This window comes from Anas acuta, chromosome 4, assembly GCF_963932015.1.
Source record: "Anas acuta chromosome 4, bAnaAcu1.1, whole genome shotgun sequence".
Lineage (NCBI taxonomy): Eukaryota > Metazoa > Chordata > Aves > Anseriformes > Anatidae > Anas > Anas acuta.
In genome coordinates this window covers 60,981,529-61,000,030 of record NC_088982.1, presented here as the reverse complement: position 1 = coordinate 61,000,030, position 18,502 = coordinate 60,981,529, and the positions used below count along the sequence as shown (strand labels likewise).

Here is an 18,502-nt window from a genome sequence, read left to right as displayed (position 1 = left end):
GTGAGTCCTTCTGAGAATTCAGCAACAGGATTCCGTGTTTGGTACTGTTTTTCCTTTTTCTGACAAAACCTGTCATAGAGTATATGTTCATAGAAACTGAAACAGATTTTGGCTTCCTAGCATCCCTCGGGCTATGCTGGGGTTGCTAATGCCTGCTCCCAGTATCCTGCAGATGAGAAGGTAAAATCAGGAATCACGGTGTTTATCTGTTTGGGAAGTAAAATCAGACATGTTAAGAAAAAAAAAAAATGCACATTCACATGTAATTGATAAAACTAGTAGTGCGTTGTCGGGGTGGTTGTATTTAATGCTCTGAATGTGTTAGTGCTGAGAGAACGTTTTCTCTTGGGAGAGCAGAAGGGAACATAGCTTGCTCTCAGAAGCATTTTGCTCTGGGCATGAGCTATGCACACAGCAAGAAACAGCCCTAGTCACAGAGAATATATCCCGTAACCAAAGGGATGGAGGAGAAAAGCAGGCAGAGGAAGTAATGCTGTATGGTTTGTAACAGAGCCCGTGTGATACTGATTCCAAAGTCGTAGGCTCTAGATGATCCAGCTATTACAAATGGTGTTACGCATACCAGCCTTCAGATTCAGGGGTCTGGGCTAGAGGAAGTTGCCAAAGGTTTTATAGATGGACTGTACAATTGTCTGCAGATACCAAACAATTGTTTATTTGTTTGAGAGTCAATAGAAATAGCTATAATTGCTTTTAATCATAGAATGCTTGGAAAAGACCTTAAGGATCATCCAGTTGCAACCCCCTGCCATGGGCAGAGACACCTCCCACTAGACCAGGTTGCTCAAAGCCCCATCCAGCCCGACCTTGAAATTTAAAGCAATTTTAGCTGCTAGAGGCTATCTTGCTTCTAGAAGAAGCCTTCAAGATTAGGCTTCAAGATACCTATCAGTTGTACCAAGGTTACCTTTGCAGCTACTTGGAGTGGAGGGAGGAGCAGCGGATTTAAAACATTTTTGTTCATTAAAGTATGACAAAAGGCCCTATTCTGCCCAGGCATACAGCCCGCAAAGCTGTTTAGGGACTGAAAGAATCAATTGAGGCGATCCAGCGGCAGCAGAACAAAAGATCTCGGCCAGTGTAATTAGCTAAGTATTGCATGCTGTTCTTTCTGCCCCCACTTAGTTAATCAATCAGGACACTGAGCAATGATTCGCATTTCAGGCAGATGGCTGAGTGACAGATGCCTCTTCCTCTGATAGATGGGCTGCTTGAAACACCGGCCAGAATCACCAGGGCTCCTCTGAAAGCCACGTCTGGGCTGTAGTGTCTATGTATATCATTTTCACCAGGAGCTGAAGCCATCTGCCTGGTAGATGGATACCTACTGCCTTCTTCCAAAGTGCAGGCAGTTCTCATGACAAGCAGTGCCAATACAAATGGCAAGGAAGTCACCCCAACGAACAGTGCAGAGCTGAGCCCTGTGGCACACATCGTCTCGTGCCTCTGTTTGGCACTCAGGTAAACAGTACTGCACCAGCTGTCTCTTTACAGCCATCATCAGCTCACGGCAGTGGAAAGCACGAGCAATTGTAAGAAAATGAACTCCTTGTCCCCAGAGCTGCTAGGTAAATGAGCCTGGCTCTCTGTGGTAGGTGCAACAGGGCCTATTAAACTGCATTTGTTTGTCTCTTTGATTTGAGGAGGAATGCTAGGAAGGAAGAGAGCAAGGCAGCTTGATTAAATCTAGCTTCAGAGTCACCACGACTGGGCTTTGTGTGTGTGTTTCTGAGGCACAGATGTGCAGAAGGACAGCCGGGAAGTTAAACAGGCCGTCACGGAAGGATGCCTTGGTTTGATTTTGGGGTCAGGTGCAAGCTGTTTTATGCAGTCAGCAAATCCCTCAATCTGCCCATGCTTTCACCTGTGAAATGGAAAGCACAGCACTTCGTCTTTTTGTGTGCCTTCTTTAGGGGAGGAAGGCACTTGAACACAAACACAGCATTGCAGCTGCGCCTTTGGGAGGGATCGCCAGAGTGCACTTCTCTGCCAACAAAACTGGTCGAGAGGCCACCACCACTGCGCTGTTTTCATACATTAGAAGGAAAATCCAGTGAGGGCAATAATGCAGGACAGAATCAAGCTGCTAAGCCGCTGTTCAGATCTGGAGGGCTGTCCAACCAGCAAAAGAGAGATTCAACAAAAAGAGGGTAATCTGCCTCCGGTGCTAATTCCGCTTGAGGAACAGATGCTGGGACTTCTGCTGCAACTGTTGCTCTGTGCAGCTCTTCAAAGGGCCAGCTTTGTATGTTTTTAATTACTGTGCTGGCAAGTGTGAAAGAAAACAGCAGCTCAATATGAGTGTTCACAAAAGTTTCTGCTGGGACAGCTGCAAAGTCAGACGTGCAGCTCTAAGATTTGTTGTCTCATTTCCCTCTGGTTTTAGTCTTCTCCTGCCAGGCCCTTTGAATGTGATCTGAATTCTTTAAGCTCATCCAAGCTTTTCACATATTCAATACAGTCTAGACATGACCTGTTTTTAACTTATAGGTTAAGGATGCTCGCTCTACAAGAAAGAATATCCTTAAAATGTCAGCCTGGTGGATGTGGGTCCAGAGCCACGTCCTGGGCATTGCTGCTGTCATTCTGTGCAGTCCCTTTGCTGTCCACGTAGTGCTGGTGGAAGAACCGCTGAAGGGCTGTAGTGGTGCTTGGCATGAAGAAAGCTGGGGAAAATCCTGCCCAAAATTTAGGCCACTGGTTAGATTCGAGAGGTCTGTAATGTTAGGGTCAGTGGCACAACTGATGACAGTGCAGTTTGTCTCATGAATCACCGCTCACTGCTTCTTGGATTAAGCCAGGTCTAGCACAGGCAGCGGATCAAGCTGCTACAGAGAGGGGCCTTCAAGCTTCAGGGCTCAAAACACGGGCTTGCATTAAATCTGGAAGCCTTGAGAAGGGACTGGTACTGGCCTTCTTTAGTCATAGCAGAGTGAAATACCTATTCCAAGGCCTTTCAGGGCAGTGCTGCATGGATATTGCTTTCTTACAACGGGAGGAGCTTTTCTCTGAAAAATACTTCAGTATAGGCTTCATCCAAAGACCGTTAAATGGAAAAGGCATATACTGAGTTCAGCAATGCTTGGGCAAGTCCCCATAAGGGTATTAGCTAACCTAATATCAAACAGCCCAAACAGTGCCTGCCACAGTGTTTCTGCCTTGAGGTTCCAAGTGTACTTTTTGTTTTGTCCTCTCAGAACTTTTACGCAATCTTAACATTTTCTGCAGCTCATTTGACTCAGCTGTTGTTGCAGGCTTGTTTCTCAGAAGGGACGTTTTCATCATTCACAGGATCTATTTTTAAGTCCCTCAAAGATTGCTTAAGTGAGAATGATATCCCTGCGAGCTGTACAGGATGCTGTGGGTATGGCAGCTGATCTCGGGGACGCTGCAGAGTGCCTTGGACCTGAAACAATTGACCACATTCATTGAAATGGCAGGGAGACCAGAGGGAAACAGAATGTAGTTACCTTCACTGGAATTTGGCCAGCATCCCAGCTACCACTAATGCCTCTGCTCTTGTAGGAATGTCCTGGGATTTTCATTAATGTATGATTCAGCTTATAAAAACATGTGCCTGCTGCCTTAGCCCCTGGAGCTATGGCAGTTAAAGAAAGGCGATTTAGCCAATGCGTAACGACTGGCTTTAGCAGGCACGTTCCCTTCCATTCTAGTTACTTCTGCTCCCCTCACCCTTTGTTCTCTTTCCCATCTCCAAAATGCAAGAGTAAAGTTTCCAGTGCATTGCATAAACTACACAGGCAGCGAGCCCCTGCGCTCCGTTCAGGTGGTGTTGGGGTGCTGTTCCCATTGCGCATGAAGCAGGAATATGGTTCTTCAGTGCTTAAGACTGAAATGGAAAAGGTTTTGCAATACTGAGATAAAGTGTTCCCTGTGCCCAGACTAACTAAGCTCATCTGCATTCAGAGTCACCTCGTGTTTTTAGTGCTGATACCTCCGGGACAGGACGTACGTGTGAGAAGAGGCCAGCAAGTCAAAGTGGCATTCTTGTGGCGCAGGAGCTAAGTCACTTTTGTGTACTGTTCTAATTTAGGTGTAAAACTTGAGTAAGCCTGAAAGTACTCATGGAGGACATGCCTTCGTAATCCAATTCTTTCCTGGGATCAAGCGTCTTCCACTGCTGATGTCTAAACAGGTCATTCCACATCGCCCTTGTTAATGGGAATCTTGTACTTGTTTGTCCAGTCAGTTTATTTTCAAGGACATTTTTGGAAACAGAAAAGAAGCAAAAAAAAATTGAGAGAACTGTGAGAAACCAGGAAATCATACCAAGTGACGGAAAAGGCAGGAAGAGGATGCACATTTTCAGTTTGTGTTTCTGAAATAGTTGCAGTGGACTTTTCAGTGGCACACATGGCAGAACAAGGATTTGAAACCCTTACTCTGGAAAGGCATTTACGTGTCAAACTGCTGGGTCTAACCTTCGCATTTTCAGGTGCAGGGCAAAGTGTAAATACACACTTCCACAAAGTTAGCAGCCATTTGGAGCATGTGTTGAGGTTTGTCTCACAGAAAAGTTTCAGAAGAGAAACATAAAAGTGAGAGCTCTCCAGCATGCAGGAAGAAGACAGTGGGCAATGTGCCTGGGGTTTATACAGGTATGTTTACCTTGTTCATCTCCGTGCCACCTGACAGCATCACTGGCACTGGAAACTTCAACCTGCCTCAACCCGAACTCCACCTAAATTCGTTAATGTCTACTGCAACTAAAAATAGTTTTGCCAAAAAAGTGTTTGGCTCGATAAATAGGTAAGCTCCAAAACTCAGCCAGAAATCACTTCTCCTAAAAGAAGGTATTCCTTGCATACCCCAGCAGCTTTTGAATCATTAAGGTCCACTTCTGCAGTATAAAATCAGCAAGAAGGTTCCCAGATTGCTGTCTTTAAATGCAGCCTTGGTAATCACCAGCTAAGCCTGCTCTTATCATCTTGTTTTCAAAAGTTTTCTTTGCCATAAGCTGGGAAGAGACCCTGCATGTGCAGGTTGAAGACATTTAGGTTGACATGTGGGCAGGGCATTTGGTGGTGCCTTTGGCCTCTTGGCCACTGGTTGAAGAATTTACATGGAGCCCAAACAAAATGATTTCAGTGCTTACTAACTTGACTGTTATGCAGAATTGAGCAGCCTGAGGTGTTCTGAGGACAACATGACAAAGAACATGCTCTCAACCATTTCCTATCAGCAAAAATGGTAGAGAGCTGCAGAGAGGCTGCGGAGGTCATGGCTGAAGGAGTGCGTAGGATAAGGAGGTATCAGACAGAGGCTGAGGCAGTCAGTACCCTTCTGTCTCCTTTCGTAACTTGACAGAGGGCTGTAACATTCACTGGTGAGTCTGACTGCTTCTTCAAGGTCTACATTAAGAAGTGACCCCAAATGCCACTGCTGAACATTTTTTCTTACTTTTTCACACCATAAACTTCATTTACACATCTGCCTTTGAATCTTTGAGATACTCAGCCCAGCTTAAGTGCAGCAACCGCTCTATTTCCACGACAACAGCAGTAACTGACCTTTCAGATGAGCTTTCAGCTAGTGCATAACTCATGTTACTGAAAACAGAACTACCCACAGGTCTGGAGGGGGAAATTCAGACTTAGGCTTGGATTTGACCTGACAGCTTTTCATTCCTCTTCTTACTAACACTATGTGAGCTGCTGCTTTAGCCCATCATTAGCAAAGCATCCCTCACAGTTTGAGTCCCACCAGCTACAAATGAGATAGTAGCACGGAGAAAAGCAATTGGCCTTTGAGCTTGGAACTGCCGCGGGGTGGCAGCAGGGGACAAGGAGAGTGGCTGCAGAGGAAGTGATGTGAACAAACCAACCGAAGCTGTGCATCTCCCCTGCAGTTTATTCCTCTGTCTCCCTGGTGCTCCTGGTAAGAACACACAGAATAAAAAAAGAGAAGAAACAACAATAAAAAAAAAATTTGAGCAGCCCATTAGGACCCTGTTAGGAAAACATGCACAGCTAAGACTGCACACTTTCACATGGGTTCACAGGGAGAGGTTCTCAAACACTCAGCCTGCCTGTCCTGGCAGAAAGGGGGTGGCTGTCAGAAGGACGTGCTCAGTTTGAAATTCAGGGTGTTTGTTCTTCCAGCATGAAGCTGAACTCATCGCTCTCCTCCCTCCTTCGCTGTCAGTTGTTTCCAAGTATGTCATGGCAATTCTTTACTATTTAGAGTTATGGTAGTGTCATGGAAAATGCTGCCAGGGATTTCTTTTCATGGGTCGATGTGGTGTGAAGGGGCTCTGGTAGATGCTGCCTGCATAGACCCCCCTGACACGTTACCGATCCCGCAGATAGTCATGCCAGTGTCTGACATGCTCCTGTGCTTCAGTGCCTAGGGGACCAGAAGCAATCCATTCTGCCTCATGAATGCCCATTTTTAAAAAATAGCTGCTGCACTTGCATCTGTGGGGCTGGCCATTTCAACAGCAGTGCTTAGGGACTCAGAGAAGGAGTCTTCCTTTTGTTTCCAGGAGGCTTTTCCTTCCAGGACGCACTAAAACACGCTGGAGATGCGGAGAGAAGGCGTCAGGGAGGAAGGGTGAGAACTGATCTGTAGGCAAAGAAAACGAATCTCCAAGGCTATGAGCCTGGCATCTCTCATGGGCACTAAATTCACTTGAGAAGACTTTTTAATAATTATGGGAGGCTGGGGGAATAAAGAAAGGGTTTGCCAAGTGTGATGTGATGACAATGGCTTGGACCGTGAAATTCCTCTTTTGTACCGGCACCGTCACTCTGAGCCGTGCGCTGTTGCCATTATCTGGTCCGAGGGGAGATCTTGCTGTGTTATTGTGGAGTGTGTGTGACCTGGCATCGAGTCAAAGCGCGCCAAGCTGGGATGAACTTGCCCAGCTACTTCGGGAGAGCGCCTTAGCATTTCCTTCTCATTACCTAGGGATGCCAGTGCTGCTCTCTTGCCCTAAAGGACACGGCTCTCGCTGTCGAGCTGTGTTTTAATTGCTGCCGGCTGCTCCAAGCTTTAGTCTTCAAAGTGTTCCTGAAAATTTTTGTTTGATTCTCGCTGAAATGAGTGAGAAATGAATGCCTAAATTCCTTAGGCAGCTATTGAATGCGTTGCTAGAGCTCCAGTCAGTTCATCAGGCTGTGCTGCATCATTTTTTTCTCTCGCATACAGACAAGTACAGACATTTAGTGGGTATTAGTTTGCATTTGATAGGCTTGGGAAGAAAGGAGGAGCATCGTGAAGGGAATATAGGGCAAAAGAAAGGAAAATGGTAGCACAATGGGAGAGGGGACAGCCACAGCAAATAGAGAAGAATGAAGACAAAAGAGATGAGAGGAGCCAGAGGTACAGGAGGCAGGATGTCCAAAAGGAGTTCCTCTTGGTTGTAGGAAGGGAAAAATGCCGTGAGGGAAAGCAGCTTAATGCTGGGGACATGGTACAAATATTAAGGGGGGAGAGTCTCATTTGGCCTCCATATGGCGTGACCTGGCAGTCAGCACCGAGTGCAACTCCAGCACTAATGTGTGATTCTTTCTGTGACCCTGAAAAAGTTACACAAACATTGCTTCTGTTTTTATTTCTCCCTAATTTAGAAGCAATACTTTGTGCTGTCTTTCCGTGCTGTCGGAAAGTCAAATGAACTAATGGAAGGAAGGTTCTCATTATTTCTGTTGTCATTACTATTATTACTGCTATTTCCAGTAACAGGTATAATGAAAGCGTTAAATATTAGGGAATGGAAATAAGGGAAAGAGAAGTGGGAAGTGTCAAAAGCAATAATTGGCCGTGCTGGGTCCAACAACCTGTCCACGGGAGAGATTAGTACTACTTGTTCCAGTAGCCAGAAAATCATGTAGTTTCAGGTTTACATGATTTCTAGAATTACCCAGTTGCAGGGCAGATTTTCTTTGAGTTTCTGCTTTGAATTCACACCAGCAAAATATCAAGGCAGGAAATTTCCTGTCTAATCATGGAGTGAAAAAAAAAAAATATATATATATATATATATATTTATATATCATCAACTGTACTTCTAGAGCCTGCTGTTTGTGACTTCTCTGAACTGATCACTGGTGCGTACATCTTAGACATCCTTTCTCACATGGAAGTGTTAACTAGTTACCCCAAAGAAAATGCAAACAGCCAAAAACCAGCTCCTGTGTTGGGTGGGCCTGTGTTTGATGGCATCCCCACCTACAGTCACTGTCAAAATACCTTAGGAGCTGGGGGGTTGATCACTGAAGCCTTGCTAGGTGGTGGGATGTGTGAGAAACGGCTGTGAAACTGGGGACAGGATGGCAAAGCAGGATGAGGAAAGGACTCCTGACTGTGGAAACCTTGGGTGTGTTTAGGAGCAAAGCAGAAGACCTTTCCAGCAGCCTCTCGGACAGACAGCTATTTTTACCTCTCACATGGTGGAGCAAACATTAACTCTCAGGTAGGTGCAGTCACTGGAGAGGGGCAAACTGCGTCAGCTGCAAGAGAGTTAACAGGGAAGGAGTTCTCATAGCCCCTTGAGCTGATAGCGCCCTGATAATCGCTGCAGACCAAACAGGATCAAGTTAGCGTGCGCCAGGCCCCAGTATTTGTAATATACCCTCTGTGGAATGCGTGGAATGGATTGTTTGCAAAAACCAAACAGCGAACAAAGAAGCAAGGCTCTCTCTGCTTGCCATGTGCTTGGGCAGGGTGTGTTCTGCAGGCAACACCCTCCTGGGATAAAAGCTGGCCTCACGCAGGAAGCAGAGAAGGAGCAGGAGAAAGCAATCCCTCGGGTTTTAGCACTGGAAGGGAGCAAGCGGTGCAGCTGGCTTTATGCTGGCTGAAGATGAGATGGTTTTTCCCCTCTTCTGCAGGTGCCCTTGCTTTTCCTCACCTCTAGGCTCAGCCCATGTGTTGCAGATGTCTCACTGAAGCTGTGAGTGGGCTTTGCTGCTGTCTCGTTTGCTGTTGACACAGCTTTTCCACATCTCTGTTTCCCATCCCTCTCTGTCTGACCTGCCCATTCGCACCGTAAGGTTCAGGGCAGGAACTGTCCATGCTAATGTGTTTGCACCACACCGCTAGCAGAGGGACCTGACAGGGCTGTACATGTTATACATGTACAAACACAGATCAGTTCCTTGTCTTGTATATATGGATGGGTGTGGAGAAGATTTCTTGTTAGTTTTGCCTGCTGTTACAACAAAAAAAAAGGATCCTGGAGGCTTCTTAAAGGTCTGAAGTCAAAGCTGTAGTGGAGTTCCGTCTGTCTTTGTGCATTCACTGAAAGAAAACTTGATTTTTCCTGCTCTATGCTTAAGAAGGTCCAAAATTATCTAAGAGCTAAGCTTTCTTTCCTCTGCTGGCTTAGGAATTCAGAGTCACCGAGAGGAGGCAGACACAAACTCATCCACGCATGTCTTCTTATCTCTTGCAGCTGAAGCCAGCAATCTGTTTTCCATTCACTTCTCGCCACTTTTTGCTGAGGGGCTGACTGCTGAGATTAACCTTGCTTCCAGGACAGGAAACAATCGCGCAGGAAATGGGAAGGTGTGGAAGTGTTGGAGCCTGCGGGGTAGTCAGAGGAATGACCTTGAATCCTGGCCACTTGTCAGTAACTTGCACCCAGCCTGCCTGGAGCACCATGGCATTTCCACAGCTGGGTCACTGCTTTGCTCCCCACAGCCAGTCTGCACTCCGTAATTATACGGGGAAAGGTTTTGGTCCTTCAGGGAGCTCCTGTCTGCACTGGAGCAGGAGCATCCCAACATTTTGCCTGCAGTCCTGTCTCCAGACCATCCAGGTTCAAGGACAAGGACAAGGCAGCCCAGGTACTGCCTTACTCCTGGGCTGGGTTTGGGGACAGCCAGGTGGCACGGGGCAGTGATGCTCCCTGCTGCATGCAGATGGGGCTGGAGAGGAGGGGTGGTGCTCAGTCAGCAAGGGGCAGCAGGTTTCCATCTGGATCCGTAGCACTTGGAGGGGCACCAGCAACACTGCTGCTTCATTTTGGCTTGGGGGAATATCCATAAAAAGTGAGGTCCTGGCCCCCTTTGTACTAGAGGCTCTGATACGTAACAGTATTTTCACTCGGCATCCTGGACAGATTTCAGGTTTGGTAAATGCAGCCTGCTTGCCTGAAATCCCTCTTCTGAAGAAAAGATGTGTGGTTCATGTTCTTTTCAGCGTTCCTAGGGCTAGCCTTAGACATGGACAAAATAAGGATTGCCTCAGGCAGCAGAGCAGAGGACTACGAGAGGAGTAAAGCCACAGGGACGAGGAGCAATTTCTCCAGTGACCATGTCTTGAGGGAAGCTCCTCTGTCCCACTGAGGGACGGCTGGCCTTGCTCTCCGAGCAGTGCCTACCTTTGGCCACCCAGCAGTGGGAGAGCAGCTTTATGGTGTCAAACACTGCTCTGCTGGTGGCTGCAGTGCTAAAATCAGAGCTGGTGACTGTCACTGCCAACACAGTGAGCAGAGGTCCCTCTGGGTTTACCGTGGTGCCTCTCTGATGTAGTATCTGGAAAATAAGCCTGAGGATGCCAGAAGTGCTGGAGTTGTGAATGGCAAGGGCTGGAGTCCTCCTTGCTAGGCGTCTTGCTCCAAGCCAAGTAAATGTATTCATTAACATGGTTCAGACTGAGTGGGGGAGAAAGTATGTTGTTTTGCTTGTGTTAAATAACAGATTTTCTTGGGAAGTGCCAACAAGATTTCTTAGCACCGTTAACCCTTCAGAACCATGTAGTTTAACTTGTTCTTCCACTGAGTAAAATTCAGGCTCCCGAGGTGAATTCGTTCTGCGTGAACCTTGTACAGCTACCTGGAATAAATGAGTCTCTCCACCACCAAACCTTTTACTTGGCAGCAGTGATGTTACTGCAGAACAATCCAGAGTACTATGAGAATAAAAATCTCTTCCTTTCTTCCCTGCAGGATAAAACAATAACTAATTTGGAAACACTTTTGAGTAAACATCAGTAGCTAAATTCTCCTTCGATGCATGTCTGCATCAGGGATGGGGATATCCAGCAGAGATAGGGCTCCAGGGGGAGACCTTAGATTTAACTGTTTTTTGATTGAATCGTATGAACTGCTTTGTCACGCTGACACAGGGCTTGGGGACAATGGGGCAGGATTTCTCTCTGCTGCATGGGAAACGCGCACTGCCCCCAGACTGTGACACGGCATTAAGTCTGAGTGGTGGGAGCAGCGTCTTCTCTGGAGTCTTTCAGTAGCTCTGCAACTCTGCTGTTAGGTTTGAGAACCCTGTCTGAACTCCATGGGGGCTTAAAAAACTCGTCTCCCGCATAAAACCGATATTAATCAGCTACTCAACAAGTTTACCGAGCAAGCCAGATTTGGTGTAGCAGTGCTGATAACCCAGTGAGGGACGAGGCAGAGGTGAGTCCCAGGTGCGCTGGGATGCATCATCCCACTGGAAAGAATAAAAACAAAAAACAATTCTTGTAAAAGATTTTAGGCTGTTACAAATGCTTTAGCAGTGGAGATGTGGAGATGAAAATGGGCTGAGAAGGAGGATTTTCAAGGGCTCTGAAGCAGAGAACAAATTTCTGTAATGCTGCTCCTGGGTGAATCACGGACACCTTGCAGTGGAGAAAGCTTCCTCTCTCAACTCCTCCAGGGAGTGAAATTTCTTCCTCTGCCACCCCATCGGTTCCTATAAAACTTCTTTCTGCAGCTCAGGAATTCTGGACAGCCATCTCCAGCAGTTCATTTGTGATGCTTCCCTTCCCATCGTTACTGTGTGTGACACGCAAAGGGCAGTGGTTTGTCACTGCGATTGCAGCTGCTTCTGTCAACACCTGGCTAGGCTGCCTTACTGTTTTTTTCCAGAGCATCTCCCGGTGTCCCTCAGCAGTTGTACTAACCTGCTGCGTGGCACGGCTTTGCTTGTGTAACTGCCTACAGTGTGTGTGTCTACATATTTGCTTCTTTTTTATGAAGAAACTTCAGCCAGTAAGTTTACAGTTTAGGAATCACATGCACTGTGCTTGATACAAAAGACACAAAGGTGGAATGATCCATCTTAAAAGCTACAGAGAATTTGTTGTTACAAAAGCTCCTCAAAGCAAGGGAAGAGAAAAGAGGAATAAATAAAGAAAACCTCTTTAAAATAATCAAGAAAGGATCTCAGTTAGACAGCATTCTCTGAACCTACAGTAACCATAGTGAACCAAACAAAAGACAGTAGTAATAAGTCTTATGTATCCTTGGTGATCTGCTTAAGCAACATCTTGCTTTTACAGTAAGCCAAAAAAAGGGAGAACAGATGAGTTCAAAGTCTGCTCTATGATCTATTGAGTGACAAGGAGCCTCCTCTAGTACAAGAAAATGGACCGGAGTATTAATGCAAAGCAGGAACCAGGGGTGGCCTTGGGGATTTTCGGGAAAGGGCAGCGGGCATGGTAGGCTTTACTGCAGTAAAGACAGCTGAACGGGCTTGGGTTTGTGTCAGCCTTACAAGACTACTGAGACTTTTTGAAGTGGGTGGGGAGGCCAGCTTGGCAGGGAAGATCTTGTTTCCTCCTTCTGAAAGAACCTGGAAGCACTGGCTAGATACCTTTGTGGAAAGCAGAAGAAAGAGTGAGGTGTGGAGGAGATGGCTGAAATCACAGCCTTTATGGAGGACCTGGATGGGGTTTCACAGGAAATAGGAACTGTCAGAGATGGTTGGTGGAGCACCCTCTGGAAGGGGATAGTTTTCTGTTGCATGATTCAAGAGACAAAGACTTCCCCAGGTCAGGGCTTGCGAGCTGCAGATTCAGAGGCAGCCCCTGGAATGAGAGCCAAGATCTGGATCATCGCCACCCACAGAGAGATCACATGTTGAACAGAGGGGACAGGTGAAGGTAGGAACAGTTGTGTCCATTTTACAGTTGGGAAACCGAGGCACAGAAACCATGACTCTTTTTGCTATGGATGAATGTTTCGCTGTACAGATGCTTCTACTGGCTTCAAGGAGAGGGTTTCTGCTCCCCACGTGGCCATACCTGGGCATCTGGCTCTACTCACAACATCTGCAGTGAAACCAGGCATTAAACCCAGCCAACCTGTGTCTTAGGTATTCCTCCCCCCTCTGCTTGTCAGTCTTCTCTCATAACTTGGCTTGGCAGAGTGGTTGTCTCATTCCAGCCAAAAATCATCAGTCCCCAGCTGGCTGCTCTTGTTCCTGACAGTTTTAGCAATGATCCTCTGCCCAAGTAAGCTTGCTGGCTCCAAATCACCTTGTTTCTCTCCGCATAAATAAGCCATAAGAGGTCTTACTGCCTATTGATTGACCCCTTACGCTAGGTCATGTAGCTCAGTGATCACATTTTTGGCACAAGTGACTGCTGAGGGTGATTTTGACAACACTGTGGCTGTTCAAACTACTCCAATGCAACTGACACACTGAAAACAACAGAGTGTGCTGCTAGCTCTGCCATTGCTGTGACAGCACTGAGCCACTTGAGGTTTAGGGGACAGCTGAAGACTTATCTTCTCTTTTCCTCTCACTTGGGACCTTGGGTCCACAGAACAAGCCGATGTTCAGAGAGGGCAGCCACACGCAGAAGTGGCCTGCCTGCATATTTATCCGTCTGGTTTGGCACACGAAGCTTTGTGAGCATACTCTGTCATGTGGTTCTCAGCTGCTCAGCGCATCACAGACCAGCAGGTTCCCATCCTTGACTCGGCCAGTGAAGCAGGTGATCATTTAAATAGATTACATGTGTGCTGAGGTTTGTTTGCTTTTGTTGATAATTGTTACACTGACTAGAGAGAGCGCTTTGTGTTTATAGTGCAGCGTGTTTTGTTTGAATTATTCTGTTCTTTCCTTGAATTATTACCACTCCTTATACACAAATATTTTCAGAGGCATTCAGAGAGAGGAAGTGACCAGGTGAGAACATGGAGCGTCTGAACTTTGCTTTGGGAGACAGTGCCTCATTTCTGGACTTCTGCTGGGAACCCTGGGGTCTTTTTGACCCTTGTGACTCTCTGAGTGGTATTGCCAGGTCCCAGGGCTGTTGTGAGTATTTTCCTCCAGGACCTCTAGGGAACTTGCATCCAGGGAACCCCAGCTCATTAAATGAGACAACTGTACCTAAGCAAGAGAGGAGGCTAACATTATTAAGAAATGAGATAGCTATGCAATCAAATGAAAAAATCAATCCATATCTCCACTTACATTCTGTCTAGGTACACAGGTAATTTAGTTTTGATGCTACCATCAAAAGTGTCTAGTCACAAAAAGCATGTTGTGTTTTAGATCTTGTTTGTGGATAGTTATACAGGAGCAAAGCAGATCATTCTCAACCTCAGCATTACTTGCAGATGGCTGTACTCAGGCTAGCAAACTCTCCTTGAAGGCCTTTAATATACTGCTGTGGCTGGCTACATGGCCTTGCAAACTGCAGTTTAAGAGCCCCTGGCATAAGCTGGAACACATCAGTTATCAAAGACAGGTTTATTTTAGAGCTGTTCATAATGTTAGCAACCTTACCAGGAGTATTGTGGATTTTAGTGTTTCATTGAGGCCTTTGATTTCAGGTTATTTATAATGGTAATTATGGAAGAATCCAAATACCCATTTTCACTAAAAAAAAGAGAGGAAAACAAAAATCTAGCCCCCATGGTTCCAAAGAGAACCCTAAAATAGTGATCCTGTGGAGTTTAAAAACCAGAATAAATAAATAAAATCGGGACTTAGTAGAGAATAAAACACAGATCATGATTTTTCAACTGGCAGTTTTTTATGGCCAAAGTTCCTCAAGGCAGAAGTTAATACAAATGCTTCTGATGAGTGTCTCAGCCTTTGAAGTAGATGATATTTGTTACAAGGTACAAGTACAAATTTGTACTGGTCCAAGAATGCCTTTTTTCTATTATATGTGATCTAACATAACAAAGAAAAAAAAAAGACAATAAACAAACTCCCTTCTGTTTCTTGTATTGCAGGTTAATCTAACCTGTATTGTCCCAGTCTATTATACTTAGTTTAAATGCTACCCACCTGTGTTTCTTTACAGCAGCAACAAACTGGAGTGATACCGCATTGCATTTTTTCGTTTGTTATTTATTTGTGCTGGCAGCAAGGTCTAATGTTTCATCTCTCGCCCTTCCTGGTAATTGTGATACAAGACTCTTTATATGAAGTCTCATTCCTGTGGTTTTATCCATTCTCACAAAGAAAAGAAAAAAAATCATTCATTAGTGGAAGGACTTCCTGGTAGGATGAATACCAATGATTTTTACCTACCTGTGTAGGGAGGTAGGAGAACTGATTAGCTAATGTTTGTGGAAGTCGGATTTTAAGTGTTACAAAATACAGGAGCTGGAGTACTGTTGTTCAGAAGAACAGACTGGCTTTGCCTGTGAGAAATCACCACTTACACTGAAACTAATGTACTAGTGAAAGGTCTGGGTAATGTGTCTGCATGAGCTGAGCTTCTTGTTTGAGTTGTGGCTCAATTACACCTTACCTGACGTGGCTTGAAGTAAAAGTGGCTTGTAGAAGTGTGTGTGCACTTCTCAGAAAGTGGCACCCCTGCAAATACTACGTCTGCTCACTAGATCAGAGCCTGAATCCAGTTTTTGTTTTGGTGTGATGTCTGGGAAGGTAAAGGACTGACAGAAGAGGTTATACTTCCAGGGTGCCATAAGACGTTGTAATTAATTGTGTCTCACGAGACAATTGCTAACACCAGTTACAGCTTCTGTTGAACATGGACTGCTGGGTGCTTTGAATATCAGATTCTGTGGTGGCAAGTTTTGTAATAAAAGCTATTTTGGTTGCATTTCATTCTGCAGAAGCTCAGGATTCAGTGTGTTATATGTATGTAACCTTGCCCTCTGCTAATACTCAGTATCGCTCTGTCAGTACGCACCTCTCACTTCGCACAGGGCCGGGAGTCTGAGATTCTGGGCCCTTTTTCCTTCTCCTCTGCCCTGTCTCTCACTTCTGTGCAGACTTGGTGCATTGCTGCTGGCACACTGATGGAGAATCAATGAGCATTGAAGACTACACAACGTACACAGTGGACTATACAAAACTGAGAGGAAAGTGCCCTAGGATTCTCCTTCTGGATTTGCCACTGCATAGCCTTGGACAAGACACTTACCTTCTCATAAAATTAAAATAACTTTCTGCTTCCTTTTATACTGTTCTTTGAAATCCCTAGCTGAAAAACCCTGCAGAGCTGCTGTATGTTACTAACTGCATACACCTGTGTGCATCTGCTCTGTTGCTGGCCTGTAAGCAGCAAGCTGTTGTTAACCGGGCAGTTAGATCACGCAGAGGAGCCTGAACCAGAAAATCACATCAAAGGTCTTCTAATCCAGGCTTGGCCCTTGGGCTCGTGCTGGGGTGCTCTTATCAGGAGATGTTCCATCACCATTTTGCTGGCAATTACTGCTTCCAAATACCAAAAACTTTTCTGGCTTATTCATAACAATGTTTCTTGGCAAAATTTGTTTTGCTGCTTATCCTCATCTTCCATGCACACAAAATAGGGGAGGCAAGCATTGTCCTTTGAGAAAGCTGACGGGCAAAGGGAGGCAACGTTTCTTAGTCTGAGAGCTGATTTGGGGGCTGGGAGACCTTGCCTCTTGGACAGAAGTGCATGCTGAGCTCTGCATGTGACAGCCAAACTGTGGCAAGCGTGCCTCACCATCGCTTTCTCTCTTTCCTGTGCAGATTGAAGAGGGAGGTAAAGCAGACTCCCTGCCTTCCAAGCTGCAGGCTGGTGACGAGGTGGTGAACATCAATGAGGTGGAACTGAGCAGCTCCAGGAGAGAGGCCATCTCCCTGGTGAAAGGGTCCTACAAGAAACTGAAGCTAGTCGTCCGCAGGTAGGCAAGACACAACACTCCCTCTCTCCTGCCCTGCAGGGTACCACAACCACCCCTCTCACATCTCTAGCTGAATGCCTACAGCCTAATCTTGGCAGTAGCCTTGTTTTAAGCACACAGGCATGAGCCCGAGGGCGATCATTTGTTCCTTTCTGCAAACATTTCTATGACTCCTTTGTCACTGTTGCATCCAAGTATGTGAACTACTTATCCAAATGTCTTCCACTGCTATCCCGCCACCTGGCAATCCAGGAATCCTGTTCAGATTTACAGGCAGTCCCCCTTTGTCCTTTAAAGTACCTGGGGCTCCCTTCAAAAGCGTGCCAATTCTGTACATAGCTCCTGCCTCATTTGCTCTGTTTTATCACGGTCACTGTGACAGCACAAAGATTTCCACTGGCCACAACAGGGTTTGGAGCTGTTTAATGTTCCACAGGTAAGTGATAGAATTGCCATGCTGACAGAGAGCAGCTTGATCAGTATGGCACTCAGGGTGTGATCCAGGGGGAAGAGCAGCCATTTCACCTGCATCTTTTTAGCAGCAACCTCTGTGTTATCACTGAATGAGTGATCTTTCCTCACACATCCATTTCCCTGTCTGTCAAAGGCCTTGTAAATGGTAATGAGTAGCAATGCCTGCAAGCTGGCTCTGGTGGTGTGCTGAGCTTAACTCGGCTACACAAAATCTGCCAATACCCTCTGGAGGTATGAAGAATAAATGTTTGTGGTAGGGTCAAGCCACAGAACTTTATGTCCACTTTGAATCACAGACGTTTGGATCTAAAATTATGGTCTTAAGACCTTAATAGACTTGCATCCTGTATGTTTCCTAGTGCTGGCATGTCCAAACAGTCTTTTTCTGTGCCAGTTAGGTGATAGCTGGTATCACTTCATGGAGTGCTCTGTCCTGAATTTCCATGCTCAGCCAGAGAGGAATCTGGGTCAAGATCAGCATAGCTGAGGAGCTGTCATTAGCCAAACAAAAGGTGTCAGCATGAGTCACTAAGTTGGAACAACTGGCTAACATCCGAGGGGTAATGTCTGAATAGGGCAGGCATGAAGGGCTCAGACACCCTTCTGTTTTCTGGAGTATATTTCATGCTCTGCTGGCTGTATTGTGTTGTTTACATGAAGCGTCTTCAGGTACTGACAATGGCCTTATGACAAAATCTGGATCTTCATATATTGAACTGGTAGATCCTTTGTATCCACTGGGAGGATATTTGCAAATGCAGTTGATTGCAGCTTGAGTGTTTTCCAAAAACAAATGGCTTTTACTTAAGATCCATGTAAATTGTAATCAGTACTGACTGAACAAATGTTCGATTCAAGCTAACTTTGTAAAACTGTGAATATAGAACCCTTCTGTCACATCTCAATTTAGTTTTGCTGATGTGAAATAGCGAAGTATCTGGTTCTCTTTGGTCTAAAGTGATTTTTTTCTCAGGTTTATACTGTCTACTTAGGAGGAAAACAATAAAAGAAATGAGAAAAGGGGACAAGAAAAATCAAGTTTGCAGACCTTGGAGTCCTAGGGAGTGATAAATACTCTTGTCAGGAGACCAGGAGTGATAAATACTCTGTCTCTGTCTGGATATGTATGCACACATGTGCACGTATATAAAAACATTGATATCTATGTATGCA

The 18,502-nt window shown here is 45.7% G+C and overlaps 1 protein-coding gene across 1 annotated transcript in view; it reads left to right on the top strand.

Annotated features, from left to right (window-relative positions):
- Window positions 1-18,502, top strand: part of SHROOM3 (shroom family member 3) — a 144,365-nt gene that overhangs the window by 28,154 nt on the left and 97,709 nt on the right. The window contains exon 4 of the mRNA XM_068679241.1: window positions 16,701-16,855. Coding sequence (XP_068535342.1) covers window positions 16,701-16,855 — 155 coding nt within the window. The remainder of the gene's footprint in view (window positions 1-16,700; window positions 16,856-18,502) is intronic.